General features: G+C 45.9%; 1 protein-coding gene across 1 annotated transcript; it reads left to right on the top strand.

Annotated features, from left to right (window-relative positions):
• Nucleotides 1-3,884: 3,884 nt before the first annotated feature.
• Nucleotides 3,885-22,812, top strand: PTPN11 (protein tyrosine phosphatase, non-receptor type 11; the record flags this gene model as incomplete). The annotated part of the gene is made up of 15 exons (XM_017734860.1): nt 3,885-4,027; nt 5,069-5,263; nt 6,284-6,476; nt 7,541-7,657; nt 8,135-8,267; nt 10,988-11,047; nt 11,526-11,611; nt 11,708-11,866; nt 14,677-14,808; nt 15,495-15,649; nt 16,286-16,353; nt 16,485-16,636; nt 18,623-18,735; nt 18,958-19,049; nt 19,362-22,812. Coding segments are annotated over 14 exons (1,776 nt in total), but the record flags the coding sequence as incomplete, so codon positions are not given.
• Nucleotides 22,813-23,717: the final 905 nt, after the last annotated feature.

The following is a 23,717-nucleotide window of genomic DNA, read 5'->3' on the forward strand; positions in this document are numbered from 1 at the left end:
TGACTCCGGTTTGGGGGGGTTCAAGTGCGTGTCCCCATGGAGCACCGGAGCCGAGGGATGAGCTGTTGGTGTGTGGGACCTGCTCGGTACCGAGGCCCGGGGTTCGCGTTCCATCGAGGGCCGGCACCGCTGGTTTACCGACCCTAAAACACGACCCAGCTGTAAAAGGAGTGTTCCTGCGCTCTTAGTCGGTTATCAGCATTCACTTTAATTTCAAACCCTTGTGGCACTGTTAAAGCACGATGAGAAACAGCAGAATCCATTTCTTTGTTGTAGCTTCTCACTGTCCTTAATAGATTTAAATATTTGTCCTTTTAATATTTGGTGTCCTTTTGGGCTCAGAGGTTTGGGTGAATGTTGAACTTTAGAGGAATTATTGGCGCAGAAATAAGTATAAACCTGTTTATCCTTTTAAACAGACCTATTCTGAGATTCATGGAATCCCAGTATGGTTTAGGCTGGAAGGGACCATAAAAATCATCCCATTTCACCCCCTGCCACGGGCAGAGACACCTTCTGCTATCCCAGGGTGCTCCAAGCTCTGTCCAACCTGGCCTTGGACACTTCCAGGGATGGGGCAGCCACAATTTCAATTGATTCACCTCTATCAGCAATACCTATTAAATTATAATTGCTCCAAGGATAAGTTGTCCTCTCTCTTCTTCTGCTCAAGATGGTGATTCTGGATGGGTTGGTTTCAATCCATGGCCATTTATAGTTGGATTTGGGGCTTGTTGAACTCTGTGGAGGATCTTTAGTCTGTGTTGGATTTTCTGGATGTCCCTGCTCACGCTGGGAACAATGCTACAAGTTACCTTTTGGAAACATTGTGAACTTCCTCCTTGCCAGGAATAATTCTGTTACTCTGCTCAGAACTCTAAATTGTAACTTGTGAGGGAGGCTGAAGAAAAGATGGGAAATATCAACTGATGAGCCTATAAATAGGAGTAATTAAAGTACCCGTCAGCGCATCCCCAGTGCTGTGGTTGTGACAGCTGAGACAGAACCGATTTCATCTCTCCTGCTCTTGCAAAGGTGATTAAAAAACCCAATCACAGCATGGAAAATTGTATTGATTTATTTCTTTTTGTTTGGGAAGAGAGAGATGTGCTGGCAATGTGTCACTTAGGGAGCACAGATCCTGCTGGTCTTTGCTGGACCATGACAACAAAAAAAGGGATAAATGTAGGAAGGATGGATTTTCCACCATGATTTTTTTTCCCATCAGAAGATTCCTTGCTTTGCTGATACCCCCTCAGTTTTGTAAATGAGACCTTGCTATTTCACTGGTTACTTTCTTCCCAACATTTCCACCTTGCTGTGAACTAATTATGGATTGGGAACGGTGTATTCCAAGCCCCCGGCTGCGGGAATTGCAGCGGGAGGGACGGTGAGGAGCCGGTTTGAGCAGAGCGTGGGTTTGGGTGACTTCTGTGATTGTATTTACTGCCCTTGGCTGGGGCAGCTCTGCACCTGCTCCCACGGAGATGGGGAGGGAAAGCAGGATAAAAAGCCCAAAATGCATTCCATCCCTATAAAAGGAAGCGTCAGAGCAGGTCCTGGGTGGGGGGTGGTGTCACTGGGGAGTGCTGGCCCTTTGCTGTCCCCTCCCAGTTTGGAAGGGCCGCAGCCCCAAGGTTGGGAGCACGAGGGATGGCAGCACTTCAAGGAGGATCGTCCTCCCGGCCGGAACCGCTGGCAGGGATCACTGACACCCCCATTCTGCTATTTGGGGTGGCTGACAAATGCAGCTTCCTACTCAAAGCCAAAAATACGGAGCTGAGGGAGCAGGAGGACAAGGCGCCAGCAGAACCAGAGTTACATAAAGTGCAAGAAACCCTCCCAGGTGTAGCTTGGCTTTGCTGCACTTGGTTTTCAGCATCTTTATGTTGGGATTATTTTATGGGAGGGAGATTTTGGGGTTTAAAGCATCTCTTGTGTGTTTAACCTCTCCTTTAAATGCTGGTTAAAGAATAGGTTGTTTGTAGTCGCCTCTGTACATAAACCATTATTTTTCCTTTACTGTAACAGCTCATGTACAGCGACTTCCTTCAGGTTCAGGGTGGGATAGAGAAGATATTCCATGGGTGAAAGTTTATGGAATGTCAGTATGATAAATCTGGAGAACCAATCCAAATAATTTCTCCTCTGTCTGTTCAGATATTTTTTGAGGTAAACTCCAAAACTTACCGAGGTTTCTCTTGAATCCTGTGCCTATTTAAAAAGCTTGTGAACTGTTCAAGTTATTACTGCACATTTTTTGGCGGGGTTTGTTTTGTTTTCTCCTAATGGAAGTAAAATTTTGGGAGTGGAAATGTGGTAAATATGGTAAATATATTATCAGCTTCTCCAGGCTACCTGTTGTAGGCTGAAATGTGTTATTTAATGTTCAGTTCATCCCAGGTACTAATACTTGCACAGTTTCTTTTGTGAGAACTTTCCTTGACCTTGAATAATCATTAGATAAATGTAACATTTTTTGAATGGTTTTTTTCCATGTCCTGTGCATAAATTTGGTATTTTCTGTGTGGTTCTTCAGTGAAAGATGGGGACTATTCACTAGATTTTTGTGGTGCAAGTAGAATATTATTTACTGAGGGGGAAAAAAGCAAGATTCACGATAAGATTCACACAATTTACTTCTAAAATGGATCTTAATTCCCATTTGAATGACTTGCTAGAGATCTGGATTTTCTGGAACCCTTAAACTCCAGAACATTTCTGAAGAGAATGGTCTGGATAAGGCTTTGGTGGGAATATTGGCAACTGTTCAGTAGAGAAGGAATTGCTACAACAATTGCAATAATAACCCTACATTTAGACCTGTGCTCTCATATTTTGCTGATTTAGCAATGTAGCCTGAAATGCTGACTGGATCAGGAAGGATCAGGAATGCTGTTCAATTTTTCTGGATATAACACTTCTCTCTCTGTGACAAGCCCGACTGTGGAGGGTTTTTTTGGATATATTTTGCTGTGTTTTGGCAAAACACAGAGGTGTACAAAGAGGAGCAGGCTGACTTCTTTCTGCACGCAAGAATGAGCGTTTAACTCTGAAAATTAAAGGTGATTTTTTAATTGCCAAGTGCAAGGGTGACAGAGCCGACCTTGGGGTGCTCACATCCCTGCTCTGATGGTTTATTTTTAGGGTCTGGCTTCTAAAATTCTCACCAAGTCCTTTCATGCAGAACTTGTTCGGGGCTGCAATAAAAATGGGTAATTCCAGATAAGAGCAAAGGCAGTGGTGACACCGAGTGGCTCCAAATAAGTCTCCAAAGTCAATGCCAGAGGTGGGGACATGGAGCTGTTGGCCACAGCCCAGCCCCAGCTCTGCCTGGGCTCTGGGATAGACATTGAGGGCAGTTTGTGGGTGGTGAGGATCAATAGGAGATTCCTCTGTGGTTGTATTTAAGCGGGAGAGATCCGACCCCGGCTCCACATTCCTGGGAGGAAGAGCAGTGGGCTGTCCACACGGGGAGTTCCTTCCTGACCCCCACAGCTGTGCCCTAAACCATGAGGTTTTGTTCAGGTTTTAACCTTCAAAATGTTGTCAAGTGTCACTTTGGATGTTTTGTGTTGTTTTTAGGTATTTTTCCTGTTTGTCTTTCAGTTTCTTTGTGTGCTCTGTTTTCCTGGAGTAAGGAAATACCATTTCTGGTCTGTGTTTATGTTGTGTACCTTTGATATCATTTTAATGCAAGCAGTCAGGGTGTGGATAAGTGTAATCCTTGGGCTTACAAAAAAATTGCAGTATATAAAATTGCAAGATGGAATTAATAACAAATGGAAATGTTATTAATTTAGGTACAAAACTCGGTTTGGAAGCTGTCAGATCACTCTGCGTGAGTTAACCCTGAAAACCTGCTGTTTATTTATTAACGTTCTTTATTTTTAACCTCTTGTAGATGGTTTCATCCAAATATCACTGGGGTGGAGGCAGAAAACCTGCTGTTAACAAGAGGAGTCGATGGCAGCTTCCTGGCACGGCCCAGCAAAAGTAACCCAGGAGACTTCACACTCTCTGTTAGGTGAGTTTGGATCTTTCCAGTCTTGGTAATGATCTTAATTTGCTGCTGTCCTGTGGGGAAAGATCTGTGGATGAACTCTGTGGAAGAGGTGAAAGAATGCACAGATCACTTTTTAGTGTCGTTCACCTCTCCCTCTTCTTTTTCTCCCATTTTCCCCAAAGAGCTCCTCAAATACTTTTACCCAGCTCTAGGTTGGAGGGGAGTAAATTCTGATTTTACAGCCAGACAAAAAAGTTAAGGGGAAGCAGAAATAGGTTGATAATAACATTGCTTTTAGCCCTTTCCAAATTCATTTGATAACCAGCTGAAAGCAGCAGAGGTGTTGGGAATTCGTGATCCAGCAGGAAATCCAGACTCTCCTCACACAGGAAAAGTCAGCAAGTTTTTAAGGGCAACTGTGGCTTTTTCAGCTTCCAAAATAGGCCTTCTGTGACAGTTGTCCCCTGACACTGTGTGGTGGGGATGGGGAAAAGACAGCAAGAGGAAGTAGATAAAGGAAAAGGGAAAAGTGGGATTGGTGATAAGAGTTTGTGCTGCTTGGATACTTGTGAGATAACGGGCCTTGTAGCACAGGAGGGGATTCCTGCAGGGAGCTGCTCTTCCTTCGTATTAGAGACTGTGGCAGCAGGCAAAGGCAAATGTTTCCTGAGGGAGAGACCTCGGGAGCTGGTGGGAATTCTGGAGAAAGGAGCAAACCAGCTCTGATGGGTCCCTCCAGAATGCCAAACTCCTCTCACCCTCCACCCTTGTGCTTGGGTGTGGAATTTTGTGTGGGATTTCTGCTGGGACTCATGAGGCTGCAGGATTTATGCTGCCTTCAAGGATCCCTCCAGCACGGAATTGTTTTCCTGTTCCCCCTGGCTGGTGGGCAGAGAAGCTGAAGCAGAGGGGCAGTAGCTCAGCTCTTCTGCCATAGTTCAGTGCTGGAATTGTGAGTATGGATTTTTCCACCTCAGGCATCACCAAATGTAAAAGTGATTGATTGATTGATTGATCAGCTGACTCGGGAAGGGGTTCTTTGTCCTCTCTTTCAAATCTCAGACGAACTGGAGCTGTCACCCACATCAAGATCCAGAACACAGGTGACTACTATGACCTCTACGGGGGAGAGAAGTTTGCCACGCTGGCTGAGCTGGTCCAGTATTACATGGAACACCATGGGCAGCTCAAGGAGAAGAATGGAGATGTCATAGAGCTGAAATATCCCCTCAACTGTGCTGACCCCACATCAGAAAGGTCAGAGAAGTGGTGGAACCTCGATGTCCTTGTGCTTCTTAACACATGCCCTGTTTATCCCTCTTAATGCTCAGCCTCCGTCTGGGAAAAGGGCGGCCACAACCTTGGATTCATTTCAGGGAGGTTCCTTGTAAAATAGATCAATAAATGTGGTTAAAGGTGAAGCAATCCAAGCCTCAGAAGCTGTTCCCTTCAGCATTCTGCCTTGGGTGGGACAGGACTAAAGAAGAGGGCATAATTCCCTTTATTTTTACTGGGAGAATGTTTAATTGGAGAAGTTCTCCTGGCGCTGTTGTTGCTGCAAGGAATTCCCAGGGATATTTCTGGGCGTAACTTTGTGTGCTTTTCCTAGAAAGTGAGGGCCGTACAAATCTTCAGATTCCTCAAACTCCTGAGGAGCGTGGTTGATAAGGAGAATTTGAGACTCTGGATTTGAGGAAATGTCAGGGGTCAGAACTAAACCAGTGTATTCCTAGAAGTGAAAAAAACAAGAAAAAATACTCAAACAAGTTCTCTCAGTCCTCAGAATGGCTTAGCAGAGGTGGGGAGGATTGATGCTTTTCTGGCCCTATTTCCTGAAGAATTGAGGCTGCTGGGATTATCCTCTCCAGTTCCTGATGGGATAGAAGGGTGAGGTCTCAAAGGTGTAAAATTCCCACAAGTTTATCAGGAAAGTTTCATGAAGGAAATGAAAGAAGAATGCATGCCTTGACTGAGGGGAAGGTTGCAGTGTGACCTGGTGTGTATTGGAATCCACTGGGATTGTTGTGAAGGATCCAGATCAAAGCTTCACTGGAAGCTTGCAGGAAGTTCCATGGAAGTGCTTTGAAGCATTTCTGTCCTCACTGGTGTGCACCTGGACACTTCCAAGGTTTATTTTATTCATTATTTTTACAAACTGAGGTTTTCCCTAGACCTGGCCACTGCTGAGTGAACAGAAGGGATTCAATTTTATAACAAATACCTGGAACGAGTGGAATGCTAAGCAGGGTGTCACCTTCTATGTCCCTTTATTTCCAGGTGGTTTCACGGACATCTCTCTGGGAGAGAAGCTGAGAAACTCTTGACAGAGAAAGGAAAACATGGGAGTTTCCTGGTGCGGGAGAGCCAGAGCCACCCTGGGGACTTTGTCCTCTCCGTGAGGACGGGGGATGACAAAGGAGAGAGCAACGATGGCAAATCCAAGGTGACACACGTCATGATCCACTGCCAGGTAGGAAAAGCAGGAAATCCATGGACCCAGGAGCTCTGGATACGTTCCCCCTTTCCCTGGGGGTGCTGCAGGTCATCCCTTTGATCAAATTCACTCCTCTGATGCCCTCAGAATTCCAGCAGGGATTGGTTTTGTTTGGCTGACTGGCTCCTGTCAAGGGCCTTCTGGCCCAAATCACACTTTGCTGTGCTCAGGGAGCCTCCTGGATGGATTCTATCAAAATAGGAGTGATTGGATAAATGGAGATTCATCCACAGATGTCTCTCTCCTGTCAGTTCGGGCAGTTACACCTGATAGAGGATCAGCAGTCTGTGAAAATAAGTGTTCACTCCAAGGAATGCCTTGAAATCTAAATCTTCAATTTAATACAAGGTTGTTTTTCACTGAACTGCTATTAAATTACAATTTTGGTATTTAATATATGCCCATGGGTTGCTATTTAAAAAATCATCATAGATTTTTTAAAAATCACACATTTTTGTCACTCTCTTTTACTTCTGTTGTGCCAAAAGAATTAATTGTATAAAAACACCTAAAATGAAGTAACAGAAGTAGTTTGGAGGTAAAAATGGTCCACCAGGACTGTAAATGCTGAATTACCAGAATATGTTTATTTTTTCCAGAAAACCTCTCCTTTTTGCAGTTAGCATTTATGCCATTGAGGAAAATAACTTGGCTTTGCTTCCTTAAAATCGGGGTGGTGCCAGGCAGTACCAGCCTGTCAGGACCCAATCATACACTGAATTTTGGAAATCAATTCAAATTCCTAATTCCTGGATTCTCACCCCATGGCTTCAGTATCTGCTTGAGCTGCCTGGAGCCCAGTTCAGAGGGAATCAGCTCTCTAAAAAAGCAGATAAACTGATTTTCAAGGAGATGGCAAAAAAGGGGATGTCCTGCCAAGGGTCTGTGTTTCTGTTTATTGAAGTTCTATCCTTCAGCAGAAGGATTTTAGTAGAGTTTTCTACACATCATTTGAAAGGTTCTTTCTGATGCAAGGCACAGCCTGAAGGGGCTGTGATGGTGGGAAGTGCATTGATTTTGAGGAGCATTTGTCTTTCCAGGATCTCAAATACGACGTTGGCGGAGGGGAGAAGTTTGACTCTCTGACAGATCTGGTGGAGCATTACAAGAAGAACCCCATGGTGGAGACTTTGGGCACCGTGTTGCAACTCAAACAGGTGAGTGGAAGGACAGGACACCCCTGAGCTTGGCCACCTCCAGGATGTGTTGTTGGAATGCAGCTTTTCCACACTTCCTGCAAGACTTTATCTTTTCGGAGGCAAAAAGTGAAGGATTAAACTTGATGAAATGGGTGACAAAGTCATTTAAATGGGAATAATTGTTGTTATGTTTGTGAAGGGATAGAGTGTTGTCTCTGAAGTGCAGAATTTCCTGGTCTGTAGGGATTGCAGAACAAGTCCAGAAATGAGACAATTTAATGTATTAAATAAAAACTGTGAGACTTTAAAAGCAACTGTTCACCATCCCCTTCCTCACTGCCCTTTGCTTGAATTCCAAAGTTCTGACATCCAAAATGATGCCTGGATGCTAAAATTCTCATTAAATTATCTTTAGCTTAGGGGATTTGTGTTTGAATTGTCTTTCCATGGTTGTGATCTGCTAACCCTGTGCTGTTTGGGGTCTGTGTCCCTCAGCCCCTGAACACCACCCGGATCAACGCTGCCGAGATCGAGAGCCGAGTGAGGGAGCTCAGCAAACTGGCAGAGACCACGGATAAAGTCAAGCAGGGCTTCTGGGAAGAGTTTGAGGTGATTCCTTGCATTCCAAGTAATGTTTCCTCCAGTGTTTCCTGCAGTGTTCAGTCTCACACTGCTAAAGTCACGTTGCGTTCTGCCTTCCTGGCATTTCCTCCTCTCCGTCACTTCAGATCCCTGTTCTTGCTCCCATTTCCAGGGGTTGAAGTTTTGCCAGCTCTGCTCTCGTGGCTTGAAATATTTGCCTTTTTTTCCTGATTCTCAGAGTGCTTTTTATCCAATCCCTCCTGGATATCCTCCTCACCACGAGGGAGCCTCATGTTACCCCTGTGTTTGTCCCACCGGGACAATCCATCGAATTCCTTCTGCGGTTTGGGAAGTTGGGAACCATTTCTTTAGGGAACCTTCCATTCCTCAGTCAATCCATTGCCCTTGTCCTTGTGGCTTTTGGGGATCTTTTAAGATCCTTTGGGGATCTTAAAGCCATTGGGAAATGGTAGAAAGCTCTGGGATGGAGCAACATGGATTATATGCATTCCTTGGACTTCTGGAGATTTCGTTTTGTTTTGGTGTTTCATTTCTCTCTGCAGGCAAAATTCTAATTTTCTTCCAGAAAGAGCGTGTAGTGACAGGACAGGGGGAATGGCTTCGAACTGGAAGAAGTTTAGATGGGATATTAGGAAGAAATCCTTCCAGAATTTGGAAGAAACTCTGCCCAGGGAAGCTGTGGCTGCCCCATCCCTGGAAGCATTCAAGGCCAGATTGGACAGGGCTTGGAGCAACGTGGGATAGTGGAATGATTTGGATTGTGAGGGACCTTAAATCCCATCCCATCCCATCCCATCCCATCCCATCCCATCCCATCCCATCCCATCCCACTCCCTGCCATGGGCAGGGACACCTTCCACTATCCCAGGTTGCTCCAAGCCCCAGCCAACCTCTCTTGGAACACTCCAGGCTGGATATGATGGACTGGTTTATACCTTCACGGACACATAACCACCAGTGGAGTCTGGAATTCCACCAGCAGATGGCAACAGGAAACTGGGAAGTGCTGAGGGAGCTCCAGAGAGGCTGGTTTGGGCTGTACGAGGCTGGTTTGAGCAACTTCCTGAGTAGTGATGGATTTGCAAAGTGACCATCCTTGGATAACCCCTCTTTGATCAGAAATATCCATTAGCTAAATGTGCTGTCCAGTGGGCTCTGGTTACTGCCAGGAGAAGGAAAAGGAATCCATGAAAAGTGAAGGAATTAGCACAGAGGTGTGCAAGGGGAATATCAGATGGTGAGGTCATGGCAGTGGGAAATGGTAAAATGAGGATTAAGCTTTCTCCTTCCTTTTTCCAGAGAAAGGGGAGAGTCCTTGATCCAGGGCTGCTGAATGGTCAGAATGGCCAGAATTCCATCTGGAGAGGGAAGGAAGTCAGCAGAGGTCGTGTGTGTGGAAAGGGGTTGTTGGTTTGGCAAAACCTAACTGAGCTATGAATTCACAGTTCTTTCCCAACCTCTTGGTCCACGTTGAAGAAATCTGTCTTGGAGTGGATTTCTCAGTGGGCCTTGGAAGCAAAGTGCTTTCCTTACGGAAGGAAAAGTCTTAGAGGAAAAGCAAATAAAAGAAGGATTTTACCTGTGAGAGACATAGCACTTCTTTTTCTTCTTCACTGCTGTCACTGAGGTCAGCATTAACCCTCATTTTTTTGGGAATGAAGCCCTCTCCCAGCAGTTTTAGTGCCCTGCTTTTCCATTCCCCTCAGGGAAGCTCCAGCTGTCCCCCGTGGTGGCAGGAGGGGGGAGCACACTCCAGGTTGTCCATGAATCCCTGTCTGTGCTGTTCAGGAGCTGCCAGGCCAGATGGTGGATTTAAATTACTTGTCTCCAGGCAGGAATGAGCCTCTTGTCCCAGGAACCACCAGACAGGAATGCTGACAGTCCTTGTAATGTTTTTCCTCCTGAAAAATGGTTATTTCTGAGCTCAGTGCTGGGGTGTTGTAGCGAAATCGAGGAGGATATTCCAGATTTATGGTTGTGTTGTTCCAGCTCTGAATGGGCTTGTTGGGAGTCGCTGCTGCTCGTGGATCTCTCCTCAGGGATGCTCCAAGCAATAATAATTAACTCTAGGAAGGAAGATGTGGTTTCCACACATTTAATTGCTTCCATTCTTTAACTCGCTGGGAAAGTTTAGCTCTCAGTCCTTTTGCCTGGAATTCCACAGGCAGTGCATTTGGAAATTCCATTTTCTGTCCTTTGTCACAAGCTTGAAACTTTGTACCTCTTACATTTCTTTGGGTTTCCCTGGCTTTAGGATGAGCCTAATTATCCAAGGTCATTAAGTGAGGGAGTAACAGACTGAGACAGGAGGGAGCAAATGTGCCAAGCTTTAAATAAAAGCAGGAGCCTGGAGGGTGGGAATGATGAGGGGAGCAGCTTCCAAATCCTGAGTGTTCCTTTTAGTGAGGCCAGAACTGCTTTGGGGAGAAAAACTTGGAGCAAAACATTGGGATCCTGGTGCCTCCAGCTCCAGGGAGCTTTGGGAGAAGGGAGGTTTGGGAGTGGGGAGGTTTGCCATGAAAACAGCATGGCTGTGAGAGTATGGAATTGCTGCTGTCCCTGGGACATTGTGTTCCAGAAATCCCCTCTCCGGGTTGTTCCTTCACTGGGACAATTTATGGATAACCCCATTTGTAGTCACCTAATGCCCCTCTCCTCCCTTTTCTCTGGGAGAAGGGATTGCTGTAAGCATGGAGCAGTCCATCCTGCTTCTTTTGAGCCCCCCTGTCTGTGCTCTCCCCTCAGCCCTTGCAGGGCAGCGCCAGGAAAACAAGAACAAAAATAGATACAAAAACATTTTACCCTGTGAGTATTGATCCTTCATTGCCATTTAATGTTCCTCTGGTTTATTTCCCTCATTAATACAGGGTTAATTAAGCACCACTGGGCTTTGGCTTCTCTTTAATGATAATTTCCCCTCTTATCAGGATTATCCCGTGATTTCCAGTTTGGGTTCAAACATTTGCACTTTGTGGATATTTGTAATATTGCTTTTTATCTTCAGCTTTCATTTAAAAGCCTCATATCCCTCAGCTGTTGCTCAACAGGCTGCAATGCTTCAATTTAAGAGGATTAATTTGGGGGACAAAACTGCGACGTGCGAATCCCAAAGCTTTGCCTTGCCTTAGTGTTGGAGTGTCCCTGTGTTCCTGAATTCCCAGGACATGGATGTGTTTTGGTCCAGCTGGTCATGGCCACTTTAGAGGAAGCAAAAGAGACAATTTGGAATGTTCTAATCACTAATTTACTGAGTTGGATAATTAATTAACGTCCATTTTTGCAGTTGATCACACTAGAGTTGTTCTCCACGACGGCGATCCCAATGAACCTGTCTCAGACTATATCAATGCTAATATTATTATGGTGAGTGTATTCCCACCTCCCATCCCATGGCTTCTCTTCCCTAAATCCAAGGGAATCTTGTCACCATTTGTTAAATTGGTTGGTTTTTTTTCCTCCCTCTAGCCTGAGTTTGAAACCAAGTGCAACAACTCAAAGCCAAAAAAAAGCTACATTGCTACCCAAGGCTGCCTGCAGAACACGGTGAATGATTTCTGGAGGATGGTGTTCCAGGAGAATTCCCGAGTTATTGTCATGACCACAAAAGAAGTGGAAAGAGGAAAGGTAAAGCCAGACTCCAGCTGCCCTTGGGAAAGGTTGTGATATTTGAGTGCAAGTAAGGAACTAAACTGACTGGGATAAATTGATTTATAGCTGGAATCTGGTGGTCCACCAGATTCCTTGGAGCTCTGGAAGGTGCCGAGGGTCCTTTTTTACCGGTGCCTGTGGGAATTGGGGATATATCCCTGTCATATCAATCCTCCCTTCCTTAAGGATTGCCTGCTGAAGTTTTAGCTGCTGAATGTGAATCTCTGGATTTCCAGCTTACTCAAGGAAGGAGGCACTGGGATGGGAGATGTGGCCAAGCAGGAATTCTGTGTGCTTGAAGGAAAAGAATTCCCTGCTCCTGGAGCTAAAGTCTTGCCATTTATTTTAGCTCATCAAGCCTGCATGGACCTCCTTAAAAAAGCAGAATTAGGGGATTTTATTATTACAAGACTGAACATAGAGATGATGCTTTCTTACCTGGGAACTGCTCTGGCAGGATTTAATGCTCTCAAGAGGAATTTTCCCTGCAATGGTGTATCCCAAAACCCCTCCATTTCCCTTTGGAGCACAGGGATCTTGTCTTGCTCCCTGGCCTCTGGCAAACCTGGGGATATTTCAGTTTGTTTCTGCTTTCTAATGACACGAGGCAGGAAAGAATAGGAGTAGCTGAACGCTGATATCCTGGCAACAGCCACATACAGCTTCCTGGGGATTGTATGGATTTACCTTTGGAATTTATTGCTTCTGATCTTTTTTCTGCTTGATAAACACTTTCTGTTCTCTCTCCACTTCTTTTAAAGTTTCTCTGCTTCTTCCACATGCCACTGCCCACCTTTTTCCCTTTTCTTGTATTCCCATGATGGGTTTCTGAAGGGAAAGCTGTTTTTAGGGGAGCATCACTTGTGGGAAAAAAAATACAATTAAAACCTGAAGTTCTTCTGGGGGTGACCAATGATTTCAGGGGTTCCTCACCCCCAGGAACTTCGTGTGTGTGGACTGAAGACAAATAACAGAAGATTTTACAGGATTCTCTCCCTAACTGAGGTGTCAAAGCTGCCACTGCTGCTGTTTGTTGGAGCCATTAGACTTGGTCTCGTGGATTTTTTTTTTTTTTTTTTTTTTTACTTTTTGACTTTGTCTTGTGGATCTTTGTCTAGTCTTTGTAAAGTTCTGCCACTTCATCACCCTGATAAAGGGACAGGATTTGTGTTTCCTTCCTGAGAATGCACTGAAGGAGGGAGAGGCTCCGAAATAAATGACAGAGTTGTTTTGGCAGAGCTGGCTTGAATACACCTTTCTTTCTTCAAGTTATTTCTTTTTTAAGAACCTCCTGGATGGCCTCTGCTCCTCTGCAGTCTCTCCATTATTCTTCCCAAAGTTTGCTCAGCCCTTTTGCTGGAGAAAACACTTTAATACCAGATTAATTCACCAGTGCTGCGTTGCTTGTTTCTTTACCCTTGATTGTTTTTTGATGCCTATTTCACTTTGTAAAAAATTGCAAATACCAGTCCTGATATCAAATCAAAGCTTTTTTTTATCTCAGGCCAAGCAGTTTGCAGGAAGGAGAGAACCCTTTCCAGCAGAGCTGCCTCCAAGAGCTCATAGCCTGAGGAAGGGAGGAACTGTGGAACATCCCAGCCCTGCACTGAGTCCTGGGTGTGCTTTAAAGTGCAGAAGCAGCAAATCCTCAGAAATTAAAAGAGTGGGGGTTTGGAGGCAGTTCAGCAACCCCTCCAGCAGAGCAAAGCTTATTTGAACATCACGTTGCTGCTCAGACTTGCTCTACCAAGTGCTCAGAGCTCTGCATTGAAAAAAACTGCAAGTTATTTCTGCTGGCACCCCTGAAATCAGCGGTATTTGCTTCAGTTTCTCCCCTTGTGACAGGGAAAGGAGGGCAAAAATAGCAGGACAGCATCTTGTTGCCTACGTGGGATGTGTTCAACCATCTTACTCTGCCTTGGGCTGGCAGAAGGAGCTTCCCTGTGCTGTGTTCTCTCCTGGATATTGAGAATAACTGCAGATAGACCCTATTGCTCTGTAGGACTTGGTGTTTGCTCTTGCTGGAGCCTACTCCTACAGCAATTTCTACTTTGCTGCTGCATTCCCAGGAGTTGCTCTTTCCTGACCTGTCCCGGGAGCCAAATCCAAGTGCTGACAGGTGAAAATCCATTCCTCAGGGGATGGAATTTATCCCTGGGCAAAGATAATCTGGATGGAGAAGCAGCAACACCAAAAACTGTGCATTTTAGATGCTACAGACCCCTGAACTGCTCTTTGCAGGAGCCTGAACCCTCTTTGGTGATGGAATCAGAGCTGTGTCAGCCCTTCCTGCCCCAAGCCATGGAAAAGCAAGCATCCCAGTTTTATTTCTGCTGGAAATGATTTATACCTTTGACCTTTGCTTCTTTTGCAGCCTGTAGGGTTTGGGCTGTGGAACAGCCTGTGGGGCTGAATTCTGCTGGAATTCTGTATTTTGAGACCTAGGGATGGAAGGAGATGTAAAAAACAGGATTTGAAGCTCCAGGTTTCGAAAATATCCAGGCATAAAATATCCCAAAAGGTGCTAGGAGGAGACGTGGCCTGTAGCTGTCTGAAATTATCCAGTGTTTGTTATGGAGAGGAGAAACTTCCCATTAAAATGTTCTTTACCTCGTCAGCTGCTTGTCCTCTGTGGATTCTGAAATGAGAGCTTCAGGGTTGTGTTCACCAGTTTGCAAAGCAGCCTTTTTTTTTTTTTTTCCTGCCTGATTATTCCCTTTTTTTTTTTTGTTGTTGGGGTTTTTTTTTTTTTTTTTTAATCTATTTTTTATTTTGAAATCTTGCAGAGTAAGTGTGTCAAGTACTGGCCAGATGAATATTCCCTGAAGGAATACGGAGTGATGCGTGTCCGGAATGTGAAGGAGAGTGCAGCACACGATTACACCCTGAGAGAGCTGAAACTTTCCAAAGTTGGCCAGGTGAGTCCCAGAGTAACTCTGTCCTTTTAGTTCAGCTTGTGGATCACCAAAGGAAAAATGGCAGGAGCAGCTCATTTCTCTGGAATCAATAAAAGCACTCAGAGATTAATAAATGGAGCCCTGGCTTTCCTTGAAGCTCCACGTTTGGTTCCATCCATCTTTTTCTTTGCCCTTGGGATAATTGAAGATTCTCCTACCTAAGCAGCTTTTGGCAGGAGAGGCACTGCTGCAGAGCTTGGAGGGAATGTGGAAGGAGGGATAATGCTTTTAACTGAGGACACTTCAGTCCAGCCAGGCATTTGCTCCCTCATGGAAATGATTGCACGGAAAGGAAAGAGGAAAGGAAAGGTAAGGTTAAGTTGTGTGTGGGTCCAGGGTGTGGAAAATTCACTTAAGGGAAGGGATAAAAAGGTGAGGAAACAGCATGGAAATGGCACTCCTTGTTAAGGAACAGTTCAGATCAGGGAGGAGAAGCAGATCAGGGGATTTAGTGACTGAGGTGCCAGGCCAGGAAGGGCCCTGGCTCGTTCCCTCCTTTCAGAGTTGTGAAGCCGTGGCTGCTGTGCTCAGGTGGGATTTGGGATATGTCCCCTCTCCACCGGACCCAGCTGTGCCCCATAAATGCTTTTGGAGCTGGATTTGGACCTGAAGGCTTTTGTTTCCGTGTCCTGGCCTCTTCCTCGCAGGGGAACACGGAGAGGACGGTGTGGCAGTACCACTTCCGAACCTGGCCCGACCACGGCGTTCCCAGCGATCCCGGGGGTGTCCTGGATTTCCTGGAAGAGGTGCACCACAAGCAGGAGAGCATTCCTGATGCAGGACCTGTGGTGGTCCACTGCAGGTGAGGGATGGGCTGGGCTCCTCCTGCTACTCCTCCTTTTGGCCCGGGGAGCTGAGACCTTCAAAAAAGGACAAATTTCCCTGGGAGCTGCTCAGAATCCCCTTTGTTTTCTGTCTGTACAATGTCACATTCCAGGTGGGTGGCACAGGATCCCCTTGGGAAGGGATTTCAGAGTGTGAACTTTGTATAAATGAGAATTTCTGCCGTTGGATGAGAAGGTTGGACCAGTCCTGGCTGGAGCATTTCAAGTGCAGAATCATGGGAATTCCTGTGTCCCATCCTACCTGTGAAGGCTCTCTCCTTTTTGGCTGTTCTCAGCTTATAAAAGAGATGCTTTTTTAGGCAAGGAAATTTTACATCTGGCCTTATGGTTTTTTTCTGATTCAGGGGTGTTTATAAACACTGAAGGACAGAAGTGCTGATTTCTGTCCCTTCCAGGAGGTCTCTGCTCACTTTTGGCTCTGTGGTTTGACTCTGGCTGTAATTTGGAAGTCCCTGGCTGTAATTTGGAAGCCCCTGGCTATAATTTGGAAGCCTCCTGTCTCCTAATGCCAGACTCTTCCCTGAGCTGGGGTTTTGCTGTGCGTTCAGAAAGAGCAAAACAATTAAATTCCCTTTTTTTCCCCTTTCTTCCAGTGCTGGGATTGGGCGAACAGGAACTTTCATTGTCATTGATATCCTCATTGACATCATCCGAGAGAAAGGTACCCTTCTCCCTCTTGATTTCCCTGCCTATTCACGGATCCACCCTGGGAATGCTGATGGAGGATTCAGGTGAGCTCCACCCTCACCGTGTTGATTTTCCTGCTCTTCCCATTCCCATGGTTGTCCCCAGGAGTGGACTGTGACATCGATGTCCCCAAGACCATCCAGATGGTGAGGTCCCAGCGCTCAGGGATGGTGCAGACAGAGGCCCAGTACAGGTTCATTTACATGGCAGTGCAGCACTACATCGAGACCCTCCAGCGCAGGATCGAGGAGGAGCAGGTGGGTCCATCCCAAATATCCAACAGGAACCCGGCAGGATTCCAGCAGGGAGCAGCGTTGGGGGGGGATTTTGGGAGGAATTATGTTGTGGGAGGGCTGGGGCTGAAGGTGTGAACACTCTCCTGTATTTCAGTTCATTATGCTTAGGAGTTAATTAAATTATCAAGTGGAATCCTCTCCTGAAATTACTAAGTGGAATTTTCTCTTTAAATTATTAGGTGGAATCCTTTCCTTAAATTAGGCAGAATCCTCTCCCTAAAATATTAAGTGGAATCTTCTCCTTACATTATTGGGTGGAATCCTCTCCATAGATTACTAAGTGGAATTTTCTCTTTAAAGTGAGAGGTGGAATCCTCTCCTACCCTCCCTGTCCCCAGCCCTGCCCCCAGATCTCAAATTCCCTTCCTATTATCGAATTTCCTGTGCAGGAAGAATAAAAGTTAAGGGTCTGTTAATTAAAGCAGGACCTTGTGATCTTTGTGTTTTAAAGAGATTTCAAATCTTGTTCCCTGCATTCCTGAAAGGTGAAAATCAGATGCTGATCGCTCCAGTTCCAATTTGGGAATTTATTGGTAGGAAATCAATCTATTGGAGTGGAAAATGAAAGGGTGAGCATGGTGATCCAACAGAAAGCGCTTCCAGGAGCGTGGTGGGATCAGAAATGTTTGGGAATACGTGGTGACAACCGTCCCAAGACCTTCCCCTCTCCCTTCCTGCTCAGGGAATTGCTTGTGCTCCAGTTCTGGGGGGTTTTACAGCAGTTTCCTGGTTTGGTGATAAAGAGCTGCTGTTTTCTCCCTGTCCCTGCTGCTCCCTGCCCTGACCTCGGAGCAGTTGGGATTTGTATCTTTTGCTTTCTATGCTAATTAGTCCATATTTTTACTCTTTTTAGTACCATTTTCCCTGCTAGGGACTTCCCACCACGTACTGAGTTAGTTCCTCTTTATCAGCTGGTTCCTGCAAAATGTCTTTGTGGTCCATTCCACAAATTCTGCATTCCATGTGTCCACCAATCCACCTTTCTCTCCCAGACTTCATTCATTGAAGCAAATCCAGGTTTGCTCAACAAAACTCTTCCCAAGCTGTGTTCCCACGAACAGCTCAGGACAGCTTTGCTAAATGCTGGCTAAGAGTGGTTTAAGAATCACCAGGAGCACCAGAACGAGCTGGGCGAGTTCTGAGTGTGTTTCAGGAGACCATCTTGGAAAAGCTTCAATCCTAGGAATGTTCTTCCTGGGAATTCAGGAGTCAGAACTCCCCAGAGGTTCCGCCAGCCTCTGCTGTGAGATTAGGTCAGGCCTCAGGACTTGCTGGAGCATTAAAAAACCCCCAAATAAACCCACAACCCCCTCCCCACACCCCAACTCCGTGCAAAACTTGAATTTCTACGTTGTAGGTTTGGTGTTTTCAGGCATTGTGGACGCCTGGAAAAAAGGAAAAATCCATATCCCGTCTCTTTCCCGGCGTAGTTCCCTGGCAGGATCTGGAGCTGGGTGCCAGCAAAATTGGCTGCAGCCTGGAGCATATGTGCAGAATCCAAATAACAGCTTGGCTGCTTTTTATATCAAACCTAATGGGCTCAGATATTATTTCATTAGAGCTCCTGCAAACAACGGGGTCGCTCCGTTGGCCCTGGCTCCGAGCTGGAAATAAGGTCAGTGGGAAGCCCACTGGCTGCTCAAGAATGAAGTGGGGAGTTTTCTGCCAAGGAAATGAGGATGGAGTGCATTCAGAGGGTTGGGTGTGTTCCTCTGGAGGTGGTGGGATGGGGGAAAATGGGGATTTGCAGGTTTTGTCTCAGCGATAGCTTGAGCCAAGCTTTAGGTGTGCTCAGTGCTGTGTTCCCTGCAGAACTGAGCTCTGCCCTCGCAGACAAACCTAAAACCACCCGTGGTTATCTCCTCTTGGAATTGCTGCACTGTCTCAATGATTATTTGCTGGGATTAACCCCAAACCTGGCTTTTTGTGGTGTGTTTTGCTTCACAGAAGAGCAAGAGGAAAGGTCACGAGTACACAAACATTAAATATTCGTTATCGGACCAGACGAGCGGCGATCAGAGCCCTCTCCCCCCCTGCACCCCAACCCCAACGTGTCCAGAGTAAGTTCAGTCCTGCTCTCAGTTTTGAGCTGTTCTGTCTCATCTTCAGAGACCTCAAACGAGGCTGAGTTACCCCAGAACCTGCCCCGTTGCCCTGGGCTTTGCTCTGAAATAAATCCAGTAAAATTAATTGTCCCTGAATTATGTGGTGTGTACAATAGGATTTCTTTTTTGTCTCAAGTGAGATTGTTGGGACTCTAAATAACCCTGATTTCATTTCAGAATGAGAGAAGATAGTGCTAGAGTATATGAAAACGTGGGGCTGATGCAACAGCAGAAGAGTTTCAGATGAGAAGATGTTCAGAGCCTTCCAGGTGTGTATGTGTCTGTGTCCAGCCTGGCCTGGGACAAAGTGTACCCAGCAATACCCAAAATGCTTGGAATTTATCCCTCTCGGGGTGCCTGAGTTCCAAAAGCTAGTTTTAATTTAATTTTAGTGACACCTATACACAGTCTCACCTTCTACTGCCAAAGCACCCGCACAGTTTCTAAGCCAGGGTTGAGACTTTGAGTTAAGATTTATTGAGTCCAAACCGAGCACTTCTGTACAATGCCTGAATAAGATAGAACTGCTGGGTTTCCTCCTAAATAATCCTTCCTTTTTTTTTTTTTTTCCCCTTTCTCAGACATGAAAATGTTTTTCAAAAAGGTCAAGAAAGAGATGGAAGAAGCTTCACGTGACCAGTGAGCTCTGAGGGCTTGGTACCTTTTTCTTTATGGTTTTAATCCTTCAGTAGGCAAAACTTCAGAGCATCTAAAGATTGTTTTTATCTCTTCTCTCCAATTTCCAATTGCTCGTTTTCCAAATAAAAGGAAATCCTTTCTACAAGGTAGACAATTACTTTGTAGAGTCAGTTTTGAATCCTGCAAACTGTTGGACTGTCATCCATTTGGGTTTTTTTTAAATAGTATTTTGGTTTCACAGTATGGCTGTTAGTGGGGTTTGTTTTGGTTTTTTTTTTCCTTATTTGAGCAGTTGTGGGGTTTCTGGGGGGCAGTGGGTGGGCGGTGGGTGGTGGGAGAGCGATACCATGGATAAATCCGTGACACTAAAATGTAAAACACTGATTTTGGGAACAATGTGGATTGTTGGAAAACAGTGGATCACCAGCGTGGATAGAACCAAGTGCATGATCAAATTAGTCCTGATACATTTCAAACTCAAACTGAGCTTCCTGGGGTGAGCAGTTCTTGATATGAAGGTGCTTTCTTGTGATAATTGGTGGCTTTGATTCCAATTTTGCTGCGTGACCGGATGGGCTATTTCGGAGGAATTTATGCAAAGTTGCTCTTACATCAAACAAAGTTTCTTTTCTGTGATCTCTGCCCAGAATAGGAATTCCCAGTGTCCTTCAGGAGCCTCAGTGACCTGGGGCTTCTTTGTGAGGACACTCTGTGGTGACTTTATGCTCAATTCAATGAGATTGAACCGGCAGAATTCAGGTATTAATTAAGAAGTTGCAGGATGTTAAAACCAGTGAGACCAGTAACCCACTGTTGGTGTCAGGGAGCCTTCCTCCCCTTGTGCTGGGGAGGTGGAAGCTATGGAGGAGCCTCCTGGATTTTTAGGAAGGCTCTGTGCTAGTGGGGAAGGAGGATCCCGGGATTCCTCGTGGGACAGGGAGCAGCGAGGCCACACCAGGGGCACTGTCCCACCCCAAGTGCCTTTGGGATCTGCCTGGACCTTCCTGTCCCAATCCCATGAAGAATCATCTGGAACCACTTGTGGTTGTCAGGGAGACAAAGCCTCTTCCAGAGGCTCCCCAGGGAAGAGCTGGTGAGCTGCCACTCATTCCTTCCCTTGGCCTGGAATTCCTTCCAGTGGCCTGGACCAGCAGCTCCTGTTGAAGCCGTGGATGGCAGGACCAGGCCCAAGGAGCGGGGCTTGGTGTCTCCCCAGCACCTTGTCCCCGGTTTTGGGGACACTCTGTGACTTCAGTGGTGTTCAGGAATGATTCCCACCCTCACACAGGATGCCTGAGCTGTGTGTGCAGGGCACAGGGCCGCTGGAATGGGGTTATTGGCCTTCCTGGTGGAATTCTGCTGGAGCCTGGAATGTAATTACTGCAGCTCTGTGAGAGGTGAAGTGGGAGATTCCATTCCCTGGTCCTCGGAGTGCTTTGCAAATCCCAACATTTGAGCAGTTTTGAACTGAATGAAGGTGCTTTGTTAATGTTGAGCAGGATTTTCTTCCTTGGCCTCTTGTCCTTTTTGTCTTCGGGGGCTTTGGGGTTTGATTTTTTGGAACTCCTGTCACCAGCACACCCTAAACATGTTCAACTGTCATGGCCTTAGGCTCTAGCCCTAAATCCTTGTGCCCTTCCTAGACTGGAATAGATGATGAGGAGAGAGAAATAGGGTGATTTGGCCGTGAAATTCCTGCTCTCCATCCCCTGCCATCCTGTCCCTGTTCCCAGCTCCCTCCTGCTGACCAGGGATCACTTGTAAGCGTTGAGATTTGCATGGAACAATTAATATTTGCCTCAAACTCTGTGCAGAGACAAATTCTGTGCTTCAGAGGTTGTAGCGAGGTGGGGACACACCCAAGTGGGGTCTGGAGCTGCTCTGCTCCATACTGGGAAGTCAGGAGGGGAAAAGTCAGGAGAAAGGAGGGAAGGATCCTGAGGGAATCTCAGCTCTCTGCACTCAGCTCATGTGAAGTGTCTTAAAAGCTGGACCTGTGTAAGCAGCAATCAGCCCATGGCCAGCACAACGTTGCCTCCTGACCTTGTTCAGAACCTGCCTCTGGAGGAGTTGGTTTGGAATTGTTTTCCTTGGGAGCAGGAATTCTTGCTGCAGAATGTGTATGAATCCTGGGGAGCACACAGTGGGGGAATGTCAGTGAGGGGGGAGCAGGATCTGAAAGATTGTGGGTAAAGGAATAAATTCTCCTTTCTGAACCAGCATTGGGCACCAAAGGGGAGCCCCTGCACCCTAAAATCTGTCACCAGAGGCAGGGAGGGTTCTTAAAGTATTTCCTACACCAATTCCAGCAAATCACTTTGGGGTTCTGACAGATGAAGCAACGAAGAGAAACATCCTTTGGTTCAGGGGAGATTGGTGGATGTGGGATTCCGGCATTCCCAGTTGTAGGGAATTCAGTGGAAGCAGTGCTGGCTGAGCTTGTTCTGGAGCAGGGATGGGAAAGGGATGCAGGGCTCCAGGGTTCTCTCAGAGAAGCCTTTGTAGCACGGGGGAAGTTTACCCCAACTGCCAAGGCACAATGATCGATGCCAGGGTGAATCTGCTGCAGACTCCATTTACTGAATGTTTTAGAGATCAACCTTAATTCCAGCTAATTCCTGTTAGGCCTGATTGGTTCTATTAATCCTGACCAAACTTGCCTTTTTTCCTCCTAAAAGAAGTGTTTGAGACACGATTAACCAGGACACAGCTAACAAAAGAATCCAACCCGTTCCCTTTTTTCGTTGTAGGGCTGAGGAAATTTGCAGCTGGGACTAAGATGTGTTGTCAGGATTTGATTTTCTACCCGTAGCTCCATTATTTCAAATTAATTGTTCATTTCTCCCTTTTCAATAGTGAAAGGTAATGAATAATTTCAAGCCTGTTTATTTATGACATTACTGTGATTTTTTTTTTTAATTGCAGTACTAAAAACTAATAAAAAAGGATCTTATTAGGTGGAATAGGCCTTGCATTTATTTTTTTTTCCTGCACTGTATGAAGTATTGTACCAGAGTATTAAATGAAATGTAATATTTTATTGCAAAATTTCTATCCTTTAAAAGGAATACATTTAGGATGTCATCAATTTGATGTGAATCATGTAAATGTTGAGAAATGAGCTGTTTATTCTCCATCTGGTGTTTCAAAAAGACTTCACCTCTTGCCTTTTGCCCACGGTCTGTAGCCCATTTACAGTTGTCAAAATGTGACATTAAATAATAGTTCCTGTATAGAAATAGTGGTGGTTGTCCATTGTTTTCTGGGCTGGTATTTATGGGGTTTAACTCAGTTGCAGTGGGGTTGTTCTTTTTTATTGCTGCCAAGCTGTGTTATCAAGAATAAACCATATCTGTAAACAGCAGAAAATCCATTTAAAAAAAAAAAAAAAGGGTATTTATGGGGTTTAACTCAGTTGCAGTGGGGTTGTTCTTTTTTATTGCTGCCAAGCTGTGTTATCAAGAATAAACCATATCTGTAAACAGCAGAAAATCCATTTAAAAAAAAAAAAAAAAAAGGCAAAAAAAAAAAGAAATAAAAATCATTTTCTAACCATGGTTTGTCAGTCCCTGTGTTCTCCAGCTGCAGGCACCAAGGATGGGATATTGGGAAGGAATTCTTCCCTGGGAGAGTGGGGAGGGACTGGGATGGAATTCCCAGACCGGCTGTGGCTGCCCCACCCCTGGAAGTGTCCAAGGCCAGGTTGAACGGGGCTTGGAGCAGCCTGGGATAGAGGCAGGGGATGGAACTGGATGATCCTTAAGACCCCTTCCAAGCCAAACCATTCCAGGATTCTGCGATTCCGTGCTCGAAGCTGGAAGGAGCTTGGCCTCTCCTTTTGCTCTTTGTGTGTGATCGGTTTTCACTGGGAAGGAAGGACAATCCTGTTCTTTCTCTCTCCACGTCACCCTCAGCTCCAGCCAGCTCTGCTGGGATGAGGGAGAGAAGCTGCTGCTCCCACTCCTGCTGCTCCTTCCTTCTGTCTTCCACCTCTTGCTCTGTTTGTTTTTGGGGATCTGCTGTTTCCGAGGTCCTTTAATGCCGGCCCCGTGCAGGGACTCCAGGGAGGGGTTGGTGCTCGGAGCAGGAGCTGGATCCTATCCCAGGCTCCTCTGCCAGCTGCTCCTCCTGCCGCTCTTCAAAAGCTCTCAGCATTCCTGACTCCCTCACACTTGGAGCCAGGCACTTCCCAAAATGTCGCATCCTCTGGGCCAGAGCGGAGGAGCGAATGCCTGCCCTGAGGTTTTCCATAACTTAGGTCCATCGATACTGGTTTTTCCTTCTCAAATCCATTGGGA

This window comes from Corvus brachyrhynchos, unplaced genomic scaffold, assembly GCF_000691975.1.
Source record: "Corvus brachyrhynchos isolate BGI_N302 unplaced genomic scaffold, ASM69197v1 scaffold114, whole genome shotgun sequence".
NCBI classification, from domain to species: Eukaryota; Metazoa; Chordata; class Aves; order Passeriformes; family Corvidae; genus Corvus; species Corvus brachyrhynchos.